This window comes from Chlorocebus sabaeus, chromosome 10, assembly GCF_047675955.1.
Source record: "Chlorocebus sabaeus isolate Y175 chromosome 10, mChlSab1.0.hap1, whole genome shotgun sequence".
Classification (NCBI taxonomy): domain Eukaryota; kingdom Metazoa; phylum Chordata; class Mammalia; order Primates; family Cercopithecidae; genus Chlorocebus; species Chlorocebus sabaeus.
Genome location: NC_132913.1, coordinates 65,002,106 through 65,028,881, shown reverse-complemented (window position 1 = coordinate 65,028,881; position 26,776 = coordinate 65,002,106). Strand labels below are relative to the sequence as shown.

Here is a 26,776-nt window from a genome sequence, read left to right as displayed (position 1 = left end):
TATTTTACTGAGCAGAAGTGGCAAGGTTTCTTATGTGCAGCTGAGATTATGTACTGTTGTAAATGAAACCCAAACTCTAGTTTTCAGGATCTGAGAAGGGAGCTCTTTGAGCCTGCATCTTCCCTTCCTAATATAAGCCTGCATATTCCCTGAATATCTGACTTACTCTCTTTCCAACAATGTCGTTTTTCCATTTGTAGTTGGTAATATATAACCATGAGCAATTTCTAAGTCATGTTAAACTAGTGACCATACTCCATGCCAAGGGCCTCAGAATCATTAGGTATAATGAAAATAATAATAATAATTTGCATTACCATTATTGCTATCATTAGTTGAGCACTTACTATGTGCCAGATTACATGTGTTATCTTTTTTTTTTTTTTTTTTGAGACGGAGTCTCGCTCTGTCGCCCGGGCTGCAGTGCAGTGGCCAGATCTCGGCTCACTGCAAGCTCTGCCTCCCGGGTTCACGCCATTCTCCTGCTTCAGCCTCCCGAGTAGCTGGGACTACAGGCGCCCGCCACCTCGCCCGGCTAGTTTTTTGTATTTTTTTTTTTTTTAGTAGAGACGGGGTTTCACCGTGTTAGCCAGGATGGTCTCGATCTCCTGACCTCGTGATCCACCCGTCTCGGCCTCCCAAAGTGCTGGGATTACAGGCTTGAGCCACCGCGCAATTTAATCATTAAAACAACTCTTAGTTGTCTGGGGAGCTGTGGTGTTAGAATTGCCTGATCTGGTCTCATTTCTTTAATCATCCTCTTTGTGACACATTTATTGATGAGAAAGCTGACTGGAGTATGGCCCACTGCAATAGCCGTAGAAAACAGCAAAGCTAACTAGCTTCTTAATCTCACAATCACTACCCAGAAAGGAAAGAATAACTTTGGGCATACTTAACCTGACTGAAATATAAATCTAATGTTTGTTAACCTCTGGGAAGGAAATATAAAAAAGGACAATAACAACAACAACAAAAAGGAGAGTTAGAATATGAACCCCTACAGTGGCTCATGCCTGTAATCCCAGCACTTTACGAGGCCAAGGCAGGAGAGTTGCTTGATCCCAAGAGTCTGAGGTTACAGTGAACTATGATTGTGCCACTGTACTCTCCAGCCTGGGCAACAGAGTGTGAGAGACCTTCTCTGACAACAACAACAACAACAGCAAAAAACTCCTGTATTTCCAGCAAAAATAATGGTAGATGGGTCTACCCATCTAGTGTGTCTGATGAGTAGTGTCCAATGGGAAATGCAGTCCAGCCTGGCCTATCCTTGCAATAGCACACACTGTATTTGACTTAAAGAAAATGGCTTTTGGCATTTATCCACATTATTTTCCACTATCTAATTCTAAAGCACAAAATTTCTAGTTGTGCCAAAAGCTATTTTTATATTTTATTTTTATTCCCCAGAAAAGAGTTTCCAATGTTGAAGAATAATAATTTTATCAATATAAATAACCTACCTGTAGGTGTTTTATATCATATTCAATGACAAACTATGAAATGTAACATTTTTGCTTTGACAGCCCATGAAATCCATCATCTATTTTCATAGATCCTTCATTCAGAAAAAGATTTGATTTTCAGGATTTATGGTCCGATCAGAAATATTTGAATTAAAGATTTGCAGCTTTTGAAATCAATATCAGGATTTACTAGTAAAAACCTAGAGTCAGTGGGTGAAATGTTATTGTAATCATTTATCCTTTGTGACCTTTAAAAGAATAAAAAAATAACTGCTGTCTCATGCCTATAGTTTATATCCCACAACACTAGATAAGAGCAAGAAGCTTTTTTCTTTCACCCTGTAGTTCATGACTCTTCCAAGAATTACCAGTACACTGTTGCTAGGAGGCAGAGGCATTGCACGATCTCACTGTTTAATAATACACAATAGGTAAGATAGAAAAAGGGCTTTATTCACCTGCTGTCTCTTTACAAGAGCAACCGGAATGAAGAGAAATATGACTTGATTCATTTTCAGAAGATACATTTACAATCTGTCTACTCTCTTTATCTGATGGGTTAGCATGCAGGACTCCTGTATGAGTCCAAAAAATGGACTCCATCTAGAATTTCTGTTTAATCAAATCATCCTCATAGAGGCAAAATATGGTAATTCCAACTTTAAAAGTATATTGGATTTATTAAATGTGTTTCCATGTGCTGGAGCTTTCTTGACGTAAAAGTAGAAGTATGACCATTATGATCTGAATGCCTCGTATTCCAGACACAAGGTACACAGTGCTACCAATTAGAGTCCGATCTAAGAGAGAGATTGAGCAGGGCATCCTGAATGTTGGTAAATTCTGCCTCAGATTGAAAGGGGACTTGGCAAGGACTAGAGGATCGGCAGGGTCTGGACTGGAAATGATAGATTCTAATCCTGGCTCTGCCACCAACAGGTGCTCTCACCTTGGGCAAGTTATTCGACCTCTCTGCATTAGACAAGCAGGGGTCAGCCTACTATCATTTTCAGGTGTTCTGAGTGATATTCAGAGGCCCACAGTCAGTCTCTTGTTTGTTTCTCATGAGCTGAGCTGGGGATGAGACCAAGGTCTCTCAAAGGCTTTCCTGAAATCCCCGAATGCTACAGGCAGTACAATAAAAGGCAGGCCATATGTTGCCTGAGAACCCAAAATTCAAAATGGAACCTTCAGTATTGGATCCTGGGTGGGGATGGAAGTGGAAGAGGAAAGGAGAAAGGTGAAAAGGATGATTCCAGCATCTCTAAGGTTTTAAACAAGTCCAAGAGAGCAGTTTGGAACACCGCCAGAACTAACTTCTTTAATTTCCTTCAAGAGTAGGAGACCCAGAGCCATTTTGGACTTGGCCCAGATGCTCCACAGCAAAGTGCCTGTGCCACCCATCTCATGTAGAGGTGAAGTGTGTGACTTGAGGTGCATGGAGGCTGGAGACCAGGCTGCTGGGAGTTCAGAGCCAAAAGCAAATGTGTCCAAAGTAGAGCACCAAGGTCAGAAGAGGGTGGTTCCCAGAGGTGGGGTGAATAAACAGGAGCCAAGTTGTCAAAACAAGGCACAGTCTAGGGAACGCTGGCTCTATTTCAGGAGCAATGAAGCAGGTCCCTGACAAAATCACTGACGCTTTTCAAGCTGTTCTTTACTTTCTCCTCTGCTAGTGAGAATCCTACCCTCAGAGTACTGTTACACGGAGACAACAGGTCAGTGTTTCCCAGGGCTCTTGCACCACCACAGTAAAACTTTAGAACATTTCTACTTCTGGCCTCCATCCAGCTGACATTAAAGAATGCTTTCTTTTCCTCCTTTCCTCCTCTCCTGTGCCTACCCGCTTCATACCCTGCCTCTATCCTGTTTTTCTGTCATTGTTTAATACTTTCAGATAGTTCTTAGTTTCTCCTGGTGGTCAATATCTATCTTATTTCAGTAATCCTTATTTGACACTAATGTTAGATAATCCCAGTCAATCTTTTATTACCTCACATTTAGGTTTAGCTCTCTATATTGCAAGTTTCATTCTCACCACCTTTTTCCTCCGCTTTTCCCCTCTCACCCTCAGAGTCTCTGTTCAGTCTTACTTGTATGGTTAGAAGCTCTGCCTTACCCAGTCACAAATCTCTTTCTCTCACACTGGCAAGTGAAGCCTGTCTTTGCTGGGCATGGGAATCTAGGGTTGCAATTCTTTTGTCTCATATGTCCATAGATGTTATCTTTTAGCTTCGAGGTTTGCCTTGAGAGATCAAATACCAGACTGATTCTTTTTCCTATTTAAGTTATGCATTGTCTCCGTTTGGCAGCTTGTAGATTCTTTTTCCTTCTACCTTAGATGTGATATCAGAATATGCCTGAGTATAGGTCATTTTCATTGTTTCTACAGACTCTGGTCTTTCCTTGGTTTAGGGAAATGGCTTATTTTGGTTTGTTTAGTTATTTTATTTCCTCAGTAGGTTCCTTTTTTTTTTTCTTCTGGAATTTCTGGTGTTTGTTCCTTTTCCTCCTGGATCTATTCCCTAGGTGTTTTGTATTTTCCCTCCAGATTTCCAAATTTTTACATCTTCTTATGCTTCAGTATATTTCTTCCGCTTAATCTTTCAACTCACTACTTCAGATCTCAACAAGAACCATCTTCCTCAATTTACCCACTAATTTTTTTTAGAAAGTCTCATTTTTTAGTCCCATTTGTCCTGCTTTAACCCTTAGATGTGATGATTATGATGACAAGCAAATTGTCTTCTGTCTCCCCCAGCAGCTCGATGTCTCTCTGGTGGCTGGGTTCTTCCTATGCATTGTTATTTTCCTTTGTTCCTTGAGGCTCAGGTCTCACTCCTGGGAGACTTCAAGGGCAGCAGTCCAAGGACTATTGAAAGGCACTGAGGCCCCACAGGTAAGCAGTGAGTTCACAGGCAGGTGGTTATCAACCTCTATGGAGACATCAGCAGAAGGCCTCTTGGGCTCCCTGGTCTCCTCAGCTGGCATGCCATCCCCACCTCTCAGGGGTGGAGGAGGACTCAGCCCACCTGACAAGTTGTAGTGGGCAAGATATACAAGAGGGCTAGGAAAACAAATACGCTCACATATGCTATTGCTGTCCTCCTGCCAAGAAGGACCGCTGGGGGCAGGGTGTTCCTAGAATTCCTAGGGCTCTCCAGCACAAGGCCTGGGCTCTCATCTGGCCCAGATGAGCAGCATCTCACACCAGCCTCAGACAGAACCCTTCAGGGCCTGGGCTTTGCTGGCACTCCCAAGGCCCAGCAAGCCTGCCAGTGGAGTGGGGCTAGTCCTGGCTTCCCACCCTGGCATCTCACTGGCATCACCTGGGGAATGTTGAAGAAATAAGGATTCTAGGTCCCATCCTAGACTTACTGAATCAGACTCTCAAAGTGGGGCCTGGGAATCTGAGTTGATGCATTCTCTAGGTGAATCTAAAACAGGACTGAGTAGCAGAGCCACTGATTTAGGCTGGAAGCTGATGCTTCTGCCTAGGGGAATAGGAGGCCATTTTAGATGTGGTTGGAACAGAATATGCCCTGGTAAGAGTTCTGGTCACTGTGCTTTTATATACAAAATGCTAACTCTTCCAAAGACCTGAGATATACTCAGTTTCTCCTTAATATACCAGTTTCTCTCTCTTTCATGCCATGATTTTTTTGTGACATGGTCTTCTATAACTTGGGATAAGAAGGAAAGGTATTTGTGAAAAGGAATGAATATCCTTTATTACAGACACTGGACCTAAAAATGCTGGGGCAATATAAAATGAGGAGGGCACACAGAGAAAATTGTCATGATAGCAACTTTCACTAGGCTATGCTGTGGAAAGAAGCACTGCAAAGGTTTGTTTCTAGCTCTCACTACATTTGAGCGATGGGTTGGCTGTGGCTGTGTTGCTCCTTCATCCAGGATTCAGGCTGAAGTAGAAGCCCCATCTGAAACTTGCCATCCTTATGGCAGAAGGAATAAAACAAGAGAGCTAGCAAAACCATATGATAAACCCTATGGTTTCTGCCCCATGCGTGTGCGTGTGAGAGAGCATATATCAAACCCACTCACATTCTATTGGCCAAAGCAAGTCACGGCCAAGCTTGAAGTCATTGAACAGGTAAATGTCGTCATCCCGTGGGAGGCCCTGGGTCACATGGTAATGCATGTGCATGTAGAATCCTCTCACATGTAGAAGAGTAGATACTGGGAATAATGCCATTCATCATAGCCATTGAGCAGGAAAGCATCCCTTTCAGAAATTATCCCCATTAAGAGACCCAGTAGGGAAAACCACCTGATAGACAGTGATTGAATAAGGTGAACTGGACCATTGACCTCCTACACCTCATGGCTGGTGGTATCTCAGCAATCAGTGATTCAGGCAGGTGGGAGATGTCCTGTCTTTTCCTGCCCTCCACAGAGCAAACATGCACAAAGGAATCTGAAGGAAGTTTGAACATACTTTAAGTTCATGCTGATCTCTCTAAAGTTGTAGGGTCAAAAAAAAAGACACGAAACAATCAGAGAGGTCCAACTGCTTGGCACAGTCTCCCACAGGCAGATCATCACAGACAGACTTCAGAGACACCCTGCAAGGTAGCTAGAGCATGTCTCTCATCCTCCTACCCCCAACTTAATAACTCTTCCTCTTGCACACATCCCTTTATTCCCTTCCCCCAATACCTCCAGCTTTTTCTGTTTTATAGCTTCAAGGTTTTCTTCTCCCCTCTGTTTCCTGAACCAGAGTCCCCATTTGGTCTTAACTTTTCAGTCTCCAGCCCTACTATTCCCTTTCTTGTTTGGCTTCACTGCTGGGCAGGGGCAGAGGAGGAGAGGAGGGGAGGAAAGCCCCAGGTGGACCCCAGGTGGTAGCTAGCTTATCTTTCTTTCTGAGTGATACAGATACCTAAAAAGCAAAAGTTATCTCATCCAGTCAAGGCTGGCAGAGATGTTAGGGTCTTCTGCTCACACATTCTCTCATTTCCAACTTGAATTTCATGCATAGCCCTATTCAATCACCCCTCCTGATTTCTGGGTGTTAGAGTTGTAAAACTGTCCAAACTCTTTCTCTACTCCACTCCCCACCTTTTCCCTTTAGGTTTGTGCTATAGTCATAACTTATTGCAGCTTCTTACCAGCAAGTTAGCTAACTCTCTAAGCCTTATAAGGGTGTGAATTCAACAAGAAACTAGCTGCAGGTGGTAGCCACTTAAAAAATGCTAATTCCCTTCCTTTTAATTTCTCTTCGAGGGATCTGAGTGAAGTATAACTTCTTGGCCATCCTAGACCAAGTGAAGTTGATTTTCCTGACATCTCTACCCTGTGCCCTTTTATCTGAGAGTTGTGCAGGCATTTCTACTCTGTGCCCTGTCATCCAGTGCTTGCACAGTTCAAGGCATATCGTTGGTGCTCAGTGAGCACTTGATGACCCAATTTCTTTCCCTCACCCTTCACTTTCCTGTCCTTCATCTTGCAAGTTTTATGCCCTCTTTATGTGTCCTTGTTCTTATCTCTTTTCTTTCACAGCTGAAACCAAAGGAAAGAGATCAGTATTTGCACATTTAACCTTTGTGTGGTGCTAACCATCAGTGATCCTGTAACTCTCAGAAACTATGAGAGTTTAACAGAAAATAAGTACAATTATTTAAAACTTGAGTTTCACCCCTGGTTTCTGTAATCAGCATCTGTATTAAGCTTTGATTCTTTCCCTTTCCTTGTCCCAAAGGAGAGCTAAAGAAAAATCATTATCGACAGCTTTATCAAATGACTCTCCACATCATTAAATCATGTTGTTGTTTATGCAGAAGCAGGAGGCGAATTCAGAAACACATTACCCACGAATTCCAGAAGCATCAGAGTAAGAAGAGCAGCTGATACTTAGCTGCTTGATCGTTTCGCTTGTGCTCTGGGACTGGTCCCTAACACTTTCCTCTTGCTGGCTCTGCCACCTCTCCTCTTAGCTGTGGCCTCCCTTCTCAGGACGGGGATTACGAGTCGGAACCTCCATTACCTCTACTGCCTTTTAGAAATGGAGCTTTTCTTCAGATCTCAAGACATTGCCTCCTTTTGCTTTCCTAGCCTCATCTTCCTCCTGAGGAAAGTGTTCTCAGAGAAAGTCCCCTTTCACATCTGTCCGTTGAATTTAGCTAACATTTAGGGACAGCCTTGCTAAGGGGTGGACTCTCTAGCTGGTACAAAAATGAGGCAAACACAGTTTCTGTTCTGTCCTGCCTTTCAGAGAGTCCCTGTCTCATGGGATGCATAGATACCTGTGCAGCCCCTGGCAAGGTACCTGACACATAGCAAGCCCTCACTAAGTATTTGTCAAATGAACTGAGTGAGTGGTTGACTGCACAGCAACTTCGATGGAGAGCAGTCTATGGTAAATGCTGTAGGAGAGAAAAGGACAAAATGTAAGGGAAGATCCAAGTGACAGACATTGCCTGTGCTTAGAGGCACCAAGAAGGACTTCGTCAGGGGCAATAGAGAGGATTAGAACTGCAGGCCAGGGGTTCTGTAGAGCTAGATGGGGTGAGACAAACTGGGATTGTCACAGTAGGGCTCCCTGAGAAGGGAAAATCTTTCCTGGACGTTTTCTCAACAGGACAGTCATGTATAATTTTCTCTAAATACAGAGAGTATAATGATAGGAACCTAGGCATGGTAAGGGAGGGTGCACTCAATACGATTATTAGACTGGAGAAGCACTCCACTGCCAGCTCTCCACAAGAGGGACTCCTTCCCTGGCAGACTGGGCAGCCTGATAATCACATTTGACAAGGTTACAGTCCTCTGATCCGTATCTTTTTTTTTTTTTTTTTTCTTAAGAGACAGTGTCTCACTCTGTTACCAAGGCTGCTGCAGTGCAGTGTTGTGATCCTAGCTCACTGCAGCCCTGAACTCCTGGGCTCAAGCAATCCTCCCACCTCAGCCTCCCAAGTAGCTGGGACTGCAGGCATGCACCACTGTGACTGGCTAACTTTTTTTCTGTACAGACAGGATCTTGCCCAGGCTAGTCTCTCAACTCCTGGCTTCATGTGAACCTCCTGCCTTGGCCTTCCAAAGGGTTAGGATTACAGGCATGAGCCATCACACCCGGTTCTTATCTTTAACTTGGATTTGATGTATCATGTTTTCCTCCATTGTATCTTGGATAACCCCATATTGAATATATTTCTTTCCAAGAGTGAATATGGTGCAGTTCCCTAAAGAGAAAAAGTCTTTCTAGGTTGCCCTCTCTAAGGCACCAAGAAGAGGAAGAACTAGAATTGCAATCAGGACACTTTAAAGGGACCACAATTCTTGGGTCTGACATGGAACATTTATTTTGAATTTCTAGATAGTTAGTGCTCAATTCATTTGCAATAATGATAACTGTCTGTTATGGACCAAATTGTTTATTCCCCACTCCAAAATTCATATGTTGAGGCACTAATTCCTAGTACCTGAGAATATGACTGTATTTGGAGATAAGGGTTTTAAAGAGGTCATTAAGGCTAAATGAAGTCATTTGGTTGAGCCCTAATCCAATGACTGGTGTCCTACAAGAAGAGGAAAAGACAGTAGAGGTGCACATGTACAGAGAGAAGGCCATGTGAGCACACAGCCATCCACAAGCCAAGGAGAGAGACCTCAAGAGAAACCAAACCTGCCAATACCTTGCTTTTGCACTTCCAGCTTCCTTGGAACTGTGGGAAAATAAATTTCTGTTGTCTAAGCCACCCAGTTTGTGGTATTTTGCAGACTAACACACTGTCGTGTACTGAGGGCCGCCTATGAACCTGGCACTGTGCCAAGTATTTTGTCTCACGTAAGTTTTTCAATGACTGTAAGATGGTTATCATTGTGTTCCCGTCTCAGAATAGGACACTGATGCCCAAGGCCACGGCTTTAGCACGCAGCAAACTCAGATTCAAATGCACATCTGTTTGGCTCGGGAGGTTATGTACTTGGCATCCCACCAACCCACATTTATTAAGTACTAGCCATGAGAAAAGTACTAGGCTATGATAATTGCTGACATTTGAGAATCTTAACCCTTTCCTTATGGAACTTACGAATGATGAGAGACAGATTCACAAAGACCACAAAAATAAGTTAGTTTTTTAAGGCTGCATGGAAGAAAATCCCTGGAAGCAATAATTCCATGCTGTGTCACAGTGGATCTAAGCTAAGAGGCATTCAAACGATTGTGTGGACAATATGGGGTAGTGGTTACAAACACAGAGGGCAGGGCTAGATTCGTTGGATTTGATTTCTAGTCCCAGCAGTTTTCTAGTTATGTGACCTTGAGAAAGTTGCTTATCTTCTTAACCTCAGTTACTTCATCTGTGCTATGGAGGCTAAACTGGGACTCGTAATAGAATCTTACCCATGGGGTTGTTGCAGGATTAAATGAAATACTATAAAGCACTTAGCGCAATGCTTGATACACAATATGTCTTAATAAATGCACCATGATGAAAAAAAATTCTAATGCATGTTCCACCCAGCACTAACAAAACTGGTCAATCTGTCTAAACATGGTTGAGTTCTTAATGTTTTAAATTAAAGCTATTAGAGTTGTTAAATTTATGAATATCTTCACTGACCTTTGTATGGGTTATTCAAATATAATTTCATTTCCAAGGTAGTTTTGCTCTGTCCACCATATTCAGCTTAAATCAGATACTAACATATTTCACCAACAACACAATCCAGGCAAAATTCAAATGTTTGTCAGTGTGGAATAACAGTCTACCAGAACTGAAGACAGAATGGACTAATAAAATATCTGAGAGAAGTCAAAGAGCAGATTAAACACAAAATGTGTTCATGACATTGTGTGCATGCATGTACTTGTGTGTGTGTTCAGGAAGACCACCAGCCAGCCAAGAATAAATCCAGGTACAATTCAAGACAGGGAATTGTGGCTCAGGAATCAGGACACACACCCCGCTTTGCCTCGCTTGATAGATTACTTCTTCACTGCGAGTGGTGACTTTATTCAGTCCTAAGAGTAGAAACCTCTCTTATAATGCTTCACGTGCTTTTATGGCAAAAAACAATATAAATATTTACTGGATTTATAAGTAAAAGTATATAAATTCTTATTTATCTTGCTGCATAGAGGGACAATGAAAAACGTGGAAACGAGAGTCTGTTTTTCTCTAAGAAGACACTTAATGTTGAGACAACAGCAAAGAGATGCTTTGTTTCGGAAGTGACAAAGAGACTCTACGATACTTTTTGATGCACAGGATGAGAAAGTGTTTATATTGAATGCATAGATTTTGAAACATTTCTTCTGACCAGTTCACTGGAAGGTGATGATTGAGTAACTAGCCTCATGTGTCACTGGTGACAGAGTACACTGCTATCTCCAAATAGCAGGCCAAAATGGGAGCTTGGGGTACACGACAAGATTGAGGAAGAGCATGGGATCCAGTTAGTAATATGAATAGAAAACTCAAACAAAACCCCTCTCCTGGCAGTGGCTCTGCACTGTCCTCTTCATCCTCAAGGTGGCCCACTATTGCCATTAGCTACTAAGTCTAACCCCAAGGTTCCGGTTTCACCCTTCACTGGCTTTGCTCCACGGTGGGATGCAGTACTTTGTAACAGGACCATTGGCACTCGTCACCCCTGTACAAGCAGGACAAGATCAGGTTAACTTTGAACAAAATGATAGAAACAGGAAGTTGAGCCTCCAGTTCCCTTTGCCCTCTAACATTGTTCTCTACCATTTCACAGACCTTGAGGCTTGATGCCCCTTGCTGTCTTTTGTGTGTTAAGAGCTTGGTTCCATATTAGTGTTGGCGTGTTCCTTTGACTTATTGTTACTGGCAATGCTTTGATAAACTTGACATTTTAAACTACAGAAACAAGGGAATATGATGTTCATTAGGCTTAGCTGTTTGACACTAAAGTGCTAAACCAACTCATGTGGTCTCTATTATTAGTTTACAAACCCTGGTCCATCTCTAGAGGCCGATGTTCCCAGACAGCCTCATTTCCTACTGGTGAACAACTTCTCTCATTATTTTCTTTGTTTCTTCTTTTTCTGCCTAGTCACTGAAACAGTCATTGAATTGTTGTCTCATGCCTGTGTGCTACCAAGCACCATGGAATATGGAAGAAGCAACAGTGGTTGTGCCTTCCCTCTCTCTGGTGAGGCTGCAGCAGGAAGGGTCAGTGAGGACTCCAGAAAGACCCACAGTGCAGCAGGTTGAGGTTGAGGTAGACAGGAAGCCATTAAGATTCAACTGAGCATGTGAGTTAAGAAGCAGTATACGGAGGGCATGGTAGTTCTGGACAGGACCAAGACAAAAGGTGGCAATCTCTGAGCTAGAAAGATCATGCTTGACTGGCAGCATCATCTTTCGGGAATTCTTATCTCACATCTCTAAACCTTGATGTGTAATGCAGTCAACACAAGCTTAACTGCCTCTTATCTCCCCCAAGAGCACTTCCTTCCTTCCATCACTTTCCTGCTACTAAGACATAGAAAGAAGGACACTATAAGAAATTCATGACAAACTCACAGAGCCACCATGCTGCACTCACACATCCACCCTGCAAGGACCCACCTTTTTCTTGGAGGGACGAAGCAGGCTAACCTCAGAGTCACCGAGCTGGTGAGCTCAGATTGGAACTTGAAGATTAGGGTCACAGGGTTAGGGACTCTTCTATGTGTTTTCTACTACAAACTGCCCCAGTGATGTATAAAAAATGGAGCATTGGATTCACACAAGCTTAGAAGGCAACTTGACTCACCTATATTACCTGATCTTGGATTTCCATGTGCATGTGTATCTAAGTGTGAGCTATTCACCAGGGTGGTTGGCAAAAACTTCACACAACCTCAAATTCACCAGGGGATATCATGGCATGGTTTGGGAAAAACTAGTAAGATGACTTTCAGCAGGATTATCAAGCCTTCATTCATTCATCTGATAAGTATTTAATGAGTTTCTCCCATGTGCCAGGTACTGCCTATTGTGGTGAAGACTGTGATGAGCACTTAGGACACAAAGTAAACAAGACAGACACATCCTATCCTTGTCCATCAGACTTTCAACAATAATTACACAACACATTAATGATGGAGCAGGGACATCATTAACCACTGCCTTGGCTCTCAGGAAGTTTTGAGCTTCTTCATTTCAGCTTCCCAACCTAGTTCAAGTGTGCAAGCCTTCTCCACCTCCCACTCCCACCCTCCCACTCCCACCCTCCCAGCATTCCGGTAGGTTGTAGCTATCCAGAACCCTGCCCGTCTTTCTTGGCAAATTTTTTTTTTTTTTTTTTTTTTTTTTGAGACAGAGTCTCGCTCTGTCACCCATGCTAGAGTGCAGTGGTGTGATCTCAGCTCACTGCAAGCGCCGCCTCCTGGGCTCATGCCATTCTCCCGCCTCAGCCTCCCGAGTAGCTGGGACTACAGGCACCCACCACCACGCCCAGCTAATTTTTTCTTTTTTTTTTTTTGTATTTTTAGTAGAGACAGGGTTTCACCGTGTTAGCCAGGATGGTCTCTCTCTCCTGACCTCGTGATCTGACCACCTCGGCCTCCCACAGTGCTGGGATTACAGGTGTGAGCCACCGCACCCAGCCAATAATGTGCTTTATTTTATTTATTTATTTATTTATTTATTTATTTATTTATTTATTTTATTTTTTTTTTGAGGCGGAGTTTCACTCTTGTTGCCTGGGCTGGAGTGCAATGGCGTGATCTCGGCTCACCGCAACCTCTGCCTCCTGGGTTAAAGTGATTCTCCTGCCTCAGTCTCCAGAGTACCTGGGATTACAGGCATGTGCCACCATGCCCAGCTAATTTTTGTATTTTTAGTAGAGACAGGGTTTTTCCACGTTGGTCAGGCTGGTCTCAAACTCCCGACCTCAAGTGATCCACCCACCTCGGCCTCCCAAAGTGCTGGGATTACAGGTGTGAGCCACCACGCCCGGCCTCTTTCTTGGCTTTATTGGTGCTTGTAGGTATTGGGCATTTGGTGACTGAGCAAGGGTGCATTGCCCAAACAGGTGTCATTCCCATTGGGTGGTCAGTGGGTGAGCTGCTGGACACTGATGAGCTAAAGTCCTCACCACTCTTCCATGGGAGGAAGAGCTGGTGAACTCTTCAGTGCAAATAATGAGAGGTTTCAACTTAAAGAAACGTGGGACAGTCCATCTGATTCAACTGTCACTTAGCTCATGGGAGCTCCAACATGGGAGTCCTTTGCCTCCATGGGGGTCCTTTGCTAGGTGCATCCACTTTCTAGATAAATGCACGAAGATCAGCAGCCATGTTCCCAGGGGCTCTCTCCTTCCCTCTCTTTCTCCATTCCTGTATCTCTGTGAAAGGGAGGAAATTCCTGTCTCTCTCTCTCTTTCTCTCTCTCTCTCTTTCTTTCTTTCTTTTTGAGATGGAGTCTCACTCTGTCACCCTGGCTGGAGTGCAGTGCTCACTGCAAACTCCACCTCCTGGGTTTAAGCAATTCTCCTGCCTCAGCCTCCTGAGTAGCTGGGATTACGGGTGCCCACCACCACACCCAGCTAATTTTTGTATTAAATTTTGTATTTTCAGCAGAGATGGAGTTTCACCATGTTGTCCAGGCTGGTCTCAAACTCCTGACCTCAGGTGATCCACCTGCCTCGGCCTCCCAAAGTGCTGGGATTACAGGCATAAGCCACCACGCCTGGCCCTTCCTCTCTTACTTATCTCCCCCAGGAGCACGTCCTTCCTTCCTTCTGGCTCTAGAGTACTCTCTCTTTTCCCCTGGTTCTTTCAAAACAGATAACTGACGACCCATTAGACCCAGAATCCCACTCAACCGAAAACAAATTCCTTTTCCCTGGAGGACACAGAGAGTTGCTTGGTCTTGTCTTCAGTTTTTCCCAGTAGAGGAAAGAAAGGGTTTGCTGTTGAGTGCAGCAAAGAAAGGGAAAAGGAAACACTGACAATGCTTTCCCATACGAAAAGGGCCCACACATTTGTTACCTGCCGCAACTAAAATTGGGACCAGAGCTTCAAAGGGGAAGTTCTGGGAGGTTTGACCATAGAGAATGGAGACTGGTCACTGCCAGGGGTCGAGGGAGTCAACCTGGCATGGACAGTGAACAGAGGTCAGTCCTGGAGTCACATGCAAGCCTGCACTGTGGTCCGAGGCCACTGGAGCTTGGCAATGCGGGTGCCCTTTACTTGGATGAACTCAAGTTTTACAGTTGTTCAGGCAGCCAAGGGGTCCACGCCTCTTAAAGGAAGTCTTGGATCTCTGTGACCAAGCACTGTTTTTGTTTTTTTTTTGTTTGTTTGTTTGTTTTTGTTAACAATGGGGCCCTCTGTCTGTGCCTCCTGGTATTGCACCATCTTCAGGGGAGACTGAAACTCTTTTCGGCAGTGCTGTTCTCCACCATGTTTCCTTACTCATTCTCCTAGTGAACTTGTATTCACCCTCCAATGCCCACATCAGATGGTCCTCCTCCATTGTGCTTCTTGGCATCTCATACGCTCACTCCTGTTGTTGCCTCTGAACTTTATCCCTCTGGTTTTTTTTTTTTTTTACCACGAATCATTGTTTATTCTTTCTTCTTGAGTAGGCAGTGAGCATCTCAGGAATGGAGTCCACAGCTTTTCTTAGGTTATGCTCTATGACCTTTAAACATTTTTGATTGTAGTAACTACTTTTTGACTGTTTAAATTACTAGATGTACTTTATAAAGCTGAGGTTTACTGACAGTTTGGAATTAAGGCAGGAACGTGAAACCGAATGTATTTTGCTAAACTCTCCCAGGGGTTCCTATGGAGTCCCGTGTTTCCCCCATCGCAGCTCTTAACCCATACTGTTCTGTAATTGCCTGTTTGTTTCTCTGTATCCTCTGACAGGCTGCGAGCACAGGGACCACGCTGATTTTACAAACATAACCACAGCATATGCCAGTACCTGGCATACAGTTAGGTGTGCAATACATGTGTACTGAATTACAATGGATTACACTGGGAGGTCTCCTGGGGCAGAGGATAGAGCTTGGCTCTTCAGAGTCTAGGTACCAAAATCTTCTCCACTCACCCTATCCTTCTATGGGGCTGCTATAAAATCATAATGAGCATAACAACAACACACCAGTGTCAAGCGCCAGCATGCCAGCACCGTTATTTAGTATTTCCAAGCACTGGGCTAGGCTCTGTGTGCATTATTTCATTCACTCCTCACAACAGCCATGCAACACAATTTTGTGATTGTTTGTGCAAAGAATGCTCAATCTGAGGCTTACTTCAGTTTCTTGCCCACTGCCACTCAGCCAAGTAAGTGTTAAAGGTAGGATGAGAGCCCGTAACTTGTCATGAAGAGTGTTCTAGGCAACTACAAGGCAAATTTAATGAATGACATCAAGAGAAAACAATTGCCAGAAGAATTTAAATCCTACTTTTTTTAAGAGGCGGGGTTTCACTATGCTGCCCAGGCTGGAGTGTATGCAGTGGCTATTCACAGGCATGATCACAGTGTATTGCAGCCTCAAACTCCTGGGATCAAACAAAAACGCTTACTTTTTCATAACATTGCTGCTCTGCTAATACCATATATCTCCTCCTTTGTCACCTCCTCATTGTTTGCTCCCCCAGAAGACAAGTTATTTTTTCAGCATCATCTTGGGAGTATTTGAGTTGATTCTGGGTTAGCTGTAATCAACACAAAGTAACAATTTGGGTTCATTCCAAAGTCAGTTGTGAATTTAGAAACTTTCCCAAGTGAGTTTTATATAAGTAAAGACAGAAACATTGTCCCTCACATGGGTCCAGTCTGCTCATAATAAAAAAATGGATTGAAAAGCTAGTCATCTGGATATAAATCCCAAACATCAGCCATGGTGCACCCAAGTTAGTTTGCATAATACAGAAAGGGGGACCCTTGCTTGGCATAGGCCCATTTTGAGAGGCAATGTGATGGTTAGGATCTCTAGCACAAAGCTCCCCAGGTTCAAATCTGCCTCTGCCAATCACACTGTGCAAATTTGACCAGCTTATTCATTATCTATTTCAGTTGCCTCATCATAACATAGAATTAAAACTATTCCCAAGCTTTTAGGGTTCTTGTGAACATCAAATGGGTGAGTATATGCAAAGTATAATACTAAAACAGTATCTGGCACATAATAAGGGCTATAATTATATTGGCAAAAGAAAGAACTTTACTGTCCCTTCCACATCACCACAGCTCAACCTCCTGTCTCCATTAATCCCAGAATCGTAAAGCCCCTGACTAGGGCTTTTGTCCAGAGGATTAAGACAGTGAGTAGGCTGGAATTAGCAACAAGTCAATTTTCCTTTGAATTGCCAGGGCTGGACTACCACCCACTTTGTTGTTTCTTCCCATTTTCTGAGCATCACAAAATGTAATATTCATGTGTCAAGGGATCCAGGATTGTATTTTAAGATTTTATGGCCTCTTCGTAAAGCTACCTTTTCAATTTTAGAGGAGGCAGTTTTATGACTCCCTTTGATAACCACTTAACTATTAAGACCCAAACAAAGAAGAGGAATGGTCAAAGGATATCAGGTACTTCCAGCCAGCTAGAGTCTCACTTCTTGAACATTATTCAAATTAGCTCCAGGACTCATAATTCTATGTTTTCATTTATTGCTGCAGTAAAGTAAATGGTTCTTTTATCCAAATGTTATTTCCTGGCTATTAATTCAGTAGTTATTTTGGATTGTGGCACTCCTCTTTGATTTAGGGATATGACACCTTATAAATATTTAAAAGTTGAAGACTGACACTTGGAGAAATTGACTTTGATTTGTTTTGTTAATATCTTATGGCTAGAGTAATTATAGGTTTGGAAGATGCAATCTCATTTTCTGTTTACTGGAAGCAACAGGGAGCACTGTGTCTCTATAACAAGGAATTTGTCAATGGAAGGCTGTTCCCAAATCTTTTGCAGACCAGAGCTCTATGCTTGTCTGCTCAAGATACATACTGCCTGTTACTCTTCATAGTTTTCTCCAGAACCTGCTCTTGAACCCAGAAATGTGGGGATGAAAACTACCCAGACTTCTCAAAATAGCTGAAAATGATCATTCCTGAAAGGCATGGAACTTTCTTTCATCTACACGTGCCAGCAAGGGTTTATGGCAGGGCTCAGCGTGATCTACAGACCGGTATGATTTAACCACGGATCAATCAACCTATTAGGGGAAAAAAAGACAAGGTCAATAAGGATGGGTCTTGGTGAACCAGAGGTCATTTTACATTTTCAACCTAATGTTCTTATTTCCTTTCCATTAACATTTCATAATGAAAAAAATTCCTATATTCTTTAATTTTTAAGATAATTAAGTGAATTTAGTGCCTTTGAGAGGTAGAGGATTTATAATGGTATCAGGGAATACACTATTAATAATCTACAAGACAGGGGCCACCTGGAGTGGAGCAGTGCTGCCTCTATCACCATTTCTGCTTCTTTGGAAACAAGGTTCAAACTGTAACAAGGTTCAGCCTCCTTTGCCAATTCAGAACCAGACTTCTCTCCTGAGACCAGAAAGATTTGTGTCTTTTGGGATGGGACCTCTATCTCTTGAAAAGTGTTTTTTCACTAACATTTGATTCTGAGTTGGAACAAATTACAGCAAGCACAGATATTTCTGAGATCTTGGTATTCTCTATTTACAAACCCTCAAACACGTGATAGGAGTAAAAAATTGTTCTGGAGCTTCTCTAAGAAAAAAACAAAAAAACAAAAAAACATGGCATCTGCCTCTAAGATTGTTACAGCCTAATAAGTGAGTTCACTGGCAAACGTAAACCCACAGGGGCACAGAATAAGAGAAAGAGATTTACATGCCTGCAGCCAGGCCTGTGTACATAGAAACAAAGGGCCTACAGACTAAAGGCTGGCTTCCTTCTGAGTTCTCCAAGCTGACCATCCTAGGTATTATTTACTAAAGATAACTTCATTGATTTTTGGATAAAGATGATAGATCAACTACACCCATTTTCTTTTGTTGTCTCCCCATGCACTACTAAAACAAAAATAAAGGTTTTTTTTTTTTTTTTTTTTTTAAATGCATAAATTCTCAAAGCCAAAGAAATTGGGAAGGGACTTAACAGTGACAAAATTTTGGACGCTGGAAAACAGATGGATGAATAGGAAGTAATTTAGCAAACTCAAGACAGCCAAAATAACCTAGCAATAGGAAAAGCTGAGAGGCAAGCAGATTTATACCATAGACTCCTCCCCACAAATAGCTCAGGAATTGACTAATTAAGTACCTTTGGAAGTGCAAATGAAGATGGGCTTATAAACAGGAAAACAGAGAGTCTTAAGAAGCAGTTAGAGCCCCAGATCCTTTGTTCTACTCCCCACTCCATAAAGACTAGAGGCTTGTCATCTGGAGAGACTATAATCGTGGGTCTTTGGGTTAGGGGATTGTCAGTGCAGAGCATGAGGGTGGGTGTGCAGGGTGAAAACAGGAGGACTGAATGAACAGGAGACCAATGCTGAGACTCCTCCTCCAACCTTACCCACTAGGCTCCAGCCAGAAGACTCCTCTCTGGGGATTCTGAGTAGCTAAAGAGTAAAAACACAAAGACGCTGACATTTGGTGGCTTCCCCAGGTCAGACACATTCCCCCTACAGAGAAGCCCCCAGAAGCTCCAATAGAAACTTTTAGAGCCCCACTTTTACACAGGAGTGGAAAACTAAAGATTACCAGGCCACTGAGGAAAACCTCTAATATTTCTAAAGCCTCTAATGTATTAAAATAATTTATTGAAAGTTGGCTGATGAAGAAAGAGATGAAACAATTGATTGATGAATAGAACAAAGATGTGGTATATGCATACAATGGAATATTATTCAGTTAAAAAAAAAAAGAAAACCTGTCATATGCTTTAACACGGATAAACTTTGAGGACATTATGCTAAGTCAAATAAGCCAATGACAAAAAAGACAAATATTGCATGATTCTACTTGTATGAAGTAGAGTAATCAAACTCATAGAAACAGAAAGAATGGTGGTTGCCAGTAGCTGGGAGGAGGAGGAAATGAGGAGTTGTTTAATAGGTATGGAGTTACAGCCATGCAAGATGAAAAAGTTCTAGAGATCTGTTGTTTGACAATGTGCATATAGTTAACAATACTATACTGTACACAGTACAGTATTTGTACCACAATTTTAAAAAAGAGACTAAAACAAAATACAGAGAGTGAAGCAAATTCTAAGAGGAGAAGAAAATGACAAATAGAATTGTCATTCACATCCTCAGACATGTAAGAGAAAATATTGTATCTGTGAAATAAAATTAGGGTGCTATTAAAATTATATAAAAAGGAATATCCAGACGACAAAAGAAGAGTTCTTAGAATGAAAACCGTGGTATTAAAATCTCAACAGTAAGAAGAAATTTTCTAGAAAACAGAGCAAAAGGGAAAAGAAATAAAACATATGAGAAATGAAAAGCATGAAAGAAAAAGAAAATTAAAACTAAAAGAAAAGAGAAAGGAAAGAAAGAAAGAAGAAACAAGAGAAAAGAAGAGAAGAGAAGAGAAAAGAAAAGAAAGACAAACCAGTCCAAAGATCAAGTTAAGAGAATTCCAGAAATATAAAAGAGAAGATGAAATCTTCAAAGAGCTTATTTTAAAATGTTTTTCTAGAATTAAAAGACATAATTTTCCAATTAAGAAATGGGCTTACAACCAAACACCACATGTTCTCACTCATAGGTGGGAATCGAACAATGAGAACAGTTGGTCACAGGGCGGGGAACGTCACACACCGGGGTCTGTCGTGGGGTGGGGGAAGGGGGGAGGGATAGCATTAGGAGATATACCTAATGTAAATGATGAGTTAATGAGTGCAGCAAACCAGTATGGCACATGTATGCATATGTGATAAACCTACATGTTGTGCACATGTACCCTAGAACTTAAAGTATAATAAATTTTTTTTTTTTAAAGTAAGGTTTAAAGTGACAACAAAAAATCAAAATGCAGCGGGGGATGGAATTAAGTATTGTTTTTTTCTCTCTTTTTTTGCAATCAGAATTAAGATGTCATCTTAATAATTTATTATAGCTAAAGATAAGCCTTTAAAATAATTTACTACAGCTAAAGCTAAGCCTCATGGTAACTACAAAGCAAAAACCTGTAATAGATACACTGGGGGAAAAAAAGAAAGAAAGAAAGAAAAAGGCTTACAAAGTGCCTAGGATAATAAATGAAAATAAACTCACACCAAGGCACATTTCCATGACATTTCAGAACTCTCGAAGCAAAAAAATTCTACACAAACTGGGTAGGAGGGGGAGTTATTTTCAAAGTATAATAGCCCAGAATAGCTTCTGACTGCTCAAAAGATCAAAGAGCAATACCTTTAACATTCTAATAGAATGATTTCCAACCTAGAAATCTTACCTAGACAAACTGTTAATGAAATGTGACAGTAATACAAAAACATTTCAGACTGCACGGCCTCACAAATCTACCTCATACCTTTTCTTGGGAATCTGTTAGAGGATGTGTCTCACCAAAATGAGAGGAGAAACCAAGAAAGAGAAAGATGTGGGCTAGAGAAACAAAAGAGAGAGAGAAAGACATCCCCATAATTACTGTGAAGGAGTATCCTAGGATGAAAACTACATATCAGACATAGAAGATAGTTGGTCTAGATTCGAGAAATGCAGGAAGTTCCAGGAGTAATTTATTCGTGAAACTGATGGAATGCCCAAAGCATATGAACATTTTGAGAGGAGAATTAGACAACTGGTAGAGAGTTTCAGGGTTGAATTAATTACAAGTACATGGAAAACTAAGCTCCACCTATGGAGGAGCATAGAGTTGGGAAGGAAGGATTAATGATGTGTTTTCTGGAATGCTTAGAGCAGCCAGAGTTGGACTGAATCTCTTAGCCAAAGTAAGTAGCTCCAGGGCATAAATTACTGTCAGGGTAATTTAAACTCAGTGAATAGATAGGAATAGAAATACAGAATGGTCTCTGATGACCTGAAAATATAAAAGTGACTCCCTTACCAAGAGTGGATCCAAAGAATATGGTAAAGCCAATGAAATCACCATACAAATGATTTCCCAAGATTTTCTTTTTCTCCTTTTTAGGCTCGTTTGTAGGACAGCTGATTGACAGTTGCCTAACATGGGTGTTTTGAAAACCTTGAATATGTATGACCAGTATTATAATTATGTTGTATGTTTATATAGAATGAAGCTAAACAAGACAGCAAAATTGATCTCCTCAGTGAAATTGATCTCCTCAGTGAAACATATGCTTATGCTAAACCTCCAGATATCTCTATTTTATTAAGGCAACATATTTCCCACCAGAGATGTGCTGTCTGATCCTTTCAGTCATTATGAATATACAGAACACGTGTGTAACAAAGAACACGTGCAAGCTACAGGATATAAGGATAGAAGAAACAAGGCAAAGTGGTGTATTCCCATCTCCTTCTCCTGAATAGCATCAATTAAAATTCACAGCTGCTGGCTGCCCAGATGTTTCTTGCATTTAGTGCTCTGTAATATGCATCAGAATATATTGTATGACCACGGTTTCCGTAAACTTGACAGTGCTGTATTCTGAATTCTGCAGACTAGATCCAGTGTGTGTATTTTATCTTCAGATTAGTTTTCCTCCCGCCCCCTGCCCCCCACCCCTCTGCCCCCACCTTCATTTGCTTGGGGCATTTGCAGTTCAGAAACAAAAGACATTTACAGCTCAGAGTTTAGCTGTATCAGGGTGTAAGTGCAGGTCAGGCCTGATTTATGTGGCACTTCTGATAAGCAGGGGAGGAGAGCAGGATGGGGGTTTAGGAAAGCTGGTGAACTTGGCTTGACTTATGTCTTTTGCTTTTGTAGGCAGCCAACATCCCTCTGGTGTCAGAACTTGCCATCGATGACATTCATTTTGATGACTTTTCTCTTGACGTTGATGCCATGATCACAGCTGCTCTCCGGATGTTCATGGAGCTGGGGATGGTACAGAAATTTAAAATTGACTATGAGGTAAGATGTCTGTCTTGGGTGATCCAAGCAGTTCACCTGGGACAACGTGTTAGGCACTCTGAACCACCAGTTTCCCAAATACAAAATGGGGATGATAATCCCTGCCCTGCACACCTCATGGGATTACTGTAAGAACCAGAAGAGATGTTTGTGGAAGGCCTGTGATCATTGAGGGTTACTCAGACATAAGGCACCTTTGAGATAAGGGTCCACTGGAATCACTTGCCACTGCCTGACGCACCCTCTCCCTCCCATTTCAGACACTGTGTAGGTGGCTTTTAACAGTGAGGAAAAACTATCGGATGGTTCTGTACCACAACTGGAGACATGCCTTCAACGTGTGTCAGCTGATGTTCGCAATGTTAACCGTAAGTGTGCTTAGCAATGGTGGAAGATCATTTCTCATTCACAGGAACTAGCAGGCCTTCTCCTTTACGTTTCCATTTCTCTGAAAAATTACCATGTGATCATTTTATGTTGGAACTTACCTGCCCTTGTTATGAAAGTATATATGTGCCAGCAATTTCTGAGCTTGAAAGCTATAACATCGTTGACCCCTTGAAGCCAGTGTAGCCTTGGAATGATTACTTGAGCTTCTCTTCAGTATTTTTTCTGGGTAAACTGGTTCTTTTACAAAAGAAATGCTCAGATTTTTGAAGTAATCTTTTTGTAGAGGAAATGTAGATGAGTAACAGAAGAGATCACTGGATATGACTCTTGGCTGGTGGAAAGCCAGTAGGGAGGTGTGAACATCACGCACAGGAATATGGAAATCCTGAGAGGATGCCTATTTGAGAGAATGCCCAGGAAGGCCAAGGGGAAAAGAGGGGTAGGAGTGCGCGCTCTCCAGGTTTAGGGCTTACTTGCCTTAAAATCTCCATCCCACCGGGTTTTAACCCAGTGATGGTGGCCAGTCTGTTTCACGGAGATACCTAGCACAGCTGGGCAGAGGTAAGCCTTGGAATTTAATCTGAAAGCAAATGTTTGTGGCAAAGATTGAAACAAATCCTCTATTTACTTCTTTTGGCAAGAAATAAGGCTTGTTTTGGCACAATTTCTACTACATTGTTACGCTATCAAGTAAAATGTTTTCTGGCTTAAATATGTTGGTTTCTTTGGTCTCATAGTTATATATACACACGTGTACGTACATATCTGTGGGTGTGTGTAAACAAATTGCCATACCAAAAAAGAGAACGTGAGTCTTGGATTCTTCCAACATAAAGCAAATACCTTATATTTGTGCAGCCAGACTAAAATTTAAACAGAAAATCAGAGCGCCAAATGAAATGCATTTTCCTTTGGTCCACATGAACAAAGATGATTCTGTTCTGATTCTTCCTCACAAAAAAAAAAAAAAATCTCTGCCTCATTTTCTGCCTATTAAAATTTTACTCATCCTTTAAGGCATTGATCTAATGCCAGTTTTTCTACAAAAGTCTTCCCCTTTCTCCCAAATCATCAATAATTACTTCTTTCCCTGTCCTGTATCTAGCACAACACATCTTTCTTGCTACTGTGTATTTTAAGTTACAAATCTGTCATCCTCCTATAGAGTAAGGTGCTGAGGGAAGAGATCATTTCTTGTTCTTTCAACAACATCTACTTGTTTGCTCAACCACCATTTACTGAGGGTCGCACCAGCGCCTTGCACTCTGTCATGTACTTGGTGGGTTTTCAAAAAATGTATGTTGAATTGATGAGCTGAAATGTGCATCTGGCATAAGAAGATGGGGCCAGAATGTCTTTTGTACTAGGGACTCGTGCTTTGGGTCCTCGACTGCTTCAGAAACAGGCAGACTGGCCTGGGAAAACTGGACTGGTTCCATTCTTCTGTTACATCCACCATCAGAGGAGTGAGCCAGTCAAGTGAGAAAGGAAGATGCTTTGAACCATGAGGCTTAATGGCTCAAGTGACAACCATTGCTTGGGGAAAAAAAAAATCTTCATTTTATTTTTCCATAGCATACCTCAGTAAACAAGGTGTAATTTTTTTGTGTACAGAGTTCATGTGTCTGGCCCACAGAGGACAGTCAATAAAAAACTTCTTACCCCTTTATTTTGGAAAACCTATGGATTTATGCTGAATTGCCAAAATAAGTAAGCAGGAATCCTATTCAGTGAAGGGAAAAGAAATGGCTGTGACATTTTTGAGTTAGAAATGTCAAAGACAGAGACAGATTTTTATGACAAGCCTTAAAATAGTTGGAATAGGGGAAACTGGCAAGAGCACCAGGGTCACAGTGGACACTTAGGAGCAAAAGGAAATATATACCCAGTTTTCTGCAGTGGGTACTTCCATTATATGGGCAATTTTGATCCTTTCCAAGAAATTGAAGAAAATAGAATTCTTAAACTATGTCACCACAATAGGGATGCTCATATCATCAGATTATTTCCAGGGTGCAATTGTTTTTGCAAGTATGATCAGCAATCTTGAAGAGCAGCATTGTTGGAGAAGGCTTAGGTTTTGTTTTTTTGCATTCATGCTAACACAGAAAGAGGAGACTTCATTGTTAAATTTCTCTAAGGAGGCGGGGTGGAGGAGCTCACAAAACAGAAACATGACTTCAGAAAGAATACAACGTTATTTTGGTCTCTTTCACATTGTATTGAGTAGCCACATCTGGAAAATATAGTATTTTCTGCTCATTAAATTTTGTTGAACTTAACCAAGGGTTACAGTCGGTTAAAAGTGTCAGCATTTGTTTTTCTCTAGCTTAAGTTATCTTCTCCAAACTTGACTTTGGTCAATCTGGTTAATCAGAAATTTTTAATTAAGAAAATAATTACAGAAGTAACAAAGACTACTCAATCAGTGTAGCTAAAAATAAATTTAACTCACTCATCAATTCTCATCTCTGGAATGTGACCTTGGCCTATGGTAAAATGATGCCCCATTTCTTTCCACCAATGGACACTCATGTTTTGGGCACTCCTGAAGATTCTGAAAGCCTTTCAATGTTTTGATCTTATCAGTGATTAAATTTCCATTCCAGGGATCTCATATTTCCTGTCAGTGGGCTGTGTTAGAACCAAAATTCTCTATTAATCTAGGGGGGAAGAAAAGAAAGAAAGAAAAGAAATTCACCATATACCAACCATTGGATACAGCCTGGTTAATGTCATAAAGCTAAGAAAGCACAGCGTGTGTGTGCTGAGGCTTCCTCTAGATGGCGCTCCAAGGCAAAGTTTCCCAGCTGGTTTTCAGAAAAGAGGGGGAAAAAACCTTACCAACCTTCCTTGAAAGTGCTTCTTTTCTTCTAGCACTGAGGTACACACCCCACCACAAAATAAATGTTTTTCCTAAAAGAGATAGCAACAAAACCAGTCTGTCGGAAAAAAGCCTCTCCCATCAGGATGGGCCTGTGTTATGACTGCCACCTTGCATACCATGCTGTTAACGTGAATCATAGTGTTCTCCGTGTGACCTTAAATCTGTGATTGTGTATTTTTCCAAGCCCATTGTCTCTGGGAATGGGGAGATGCATAGTTCTGTGTCACTGCTGAACAAATTTTGGCACCACGTACAACAGGACGAGCAAATTATAAATATATGCCCCAGCTTCCTAACCTTTAACCCTAAAATCACTTCATGGGTGGAAAATAAACCTATTGACTCAGCATTGTGTTTTGCGAAAGTATTCAGGTTCGTGTCTAGGTAACAAAGCGGTTTTGTTCCTTTAGATATTTAAAAGAAAAAAAGAACTACTCTGTAGGACAGGCAAATGATATAAAATGATGAGCATTTTGTTCACTGGGAACCTTGTTAATAACTTATTAATTTGTTCCATGCCTCTGGTCTGAAATTTCACATTTATAAATTTGAAAGCTTCAATGTTATTCTTTGCTTTTAAAGAGATATTTAGGTAGTTAAAATTTCCCAAATACTTTGAATTCCTCCGACAAATACAGTACTAGTAACAGTTACTATTTGTGGTTAAAATGAGGAAGAAAACCTGCAGATCAGTGATCATCATATAAACTGTCTTTACTAATAGGAGTTTATAGAACAAATATTCATTCCATCATGCACATATGTAATAAATAAATTATAACTATAAATACATGATGAAAGATGATGGACATATTTCTTAAATTCACGATGTAGACTAGATATAGGAAATGACTCTGCTTTTGTTTGTGTTCTGTAAAATAAAAGGCATGTAGTGGTGCCAAGGTTGCAGAGACATTTTTTTCGGTTTTATAAATGATGTATGAGCTCTGACAGATTTTCCAAGGGGAAAAAAAAAGATTTCTTTAAGAGTCAGTATTCTTTACTATCCCATAAATGTACTCATTAGCACTTTGGGCCATG

General features: G+C 41.5%; 1 protein-coding gene across 1 annotated transcript in view; it reads left to right on the top strand.

Moving 5' to 3' along the window:
- PDE11A (phosphodiesterase 11A) overlaps positions 1–26,776 on the top strand; it is a 455,494-nt gene that overhangs the window by 332,582 nt on the left and 96,136 nt on the right. Inside the window, exons 11-12 of the mRNA XM_073019839.1 lie at positions 22,312–22,458; positions 22,719–22,826. Of these exons, the coding sequence (XP_072875940.1) occupies positions 22,312–22,458; positions 22,719–22,826 (255 nt within the window). The remainder of the gene's footprint in view (positions 1–22,311; positions 22,459–22,718; positions 22,827–26,776) is intronic.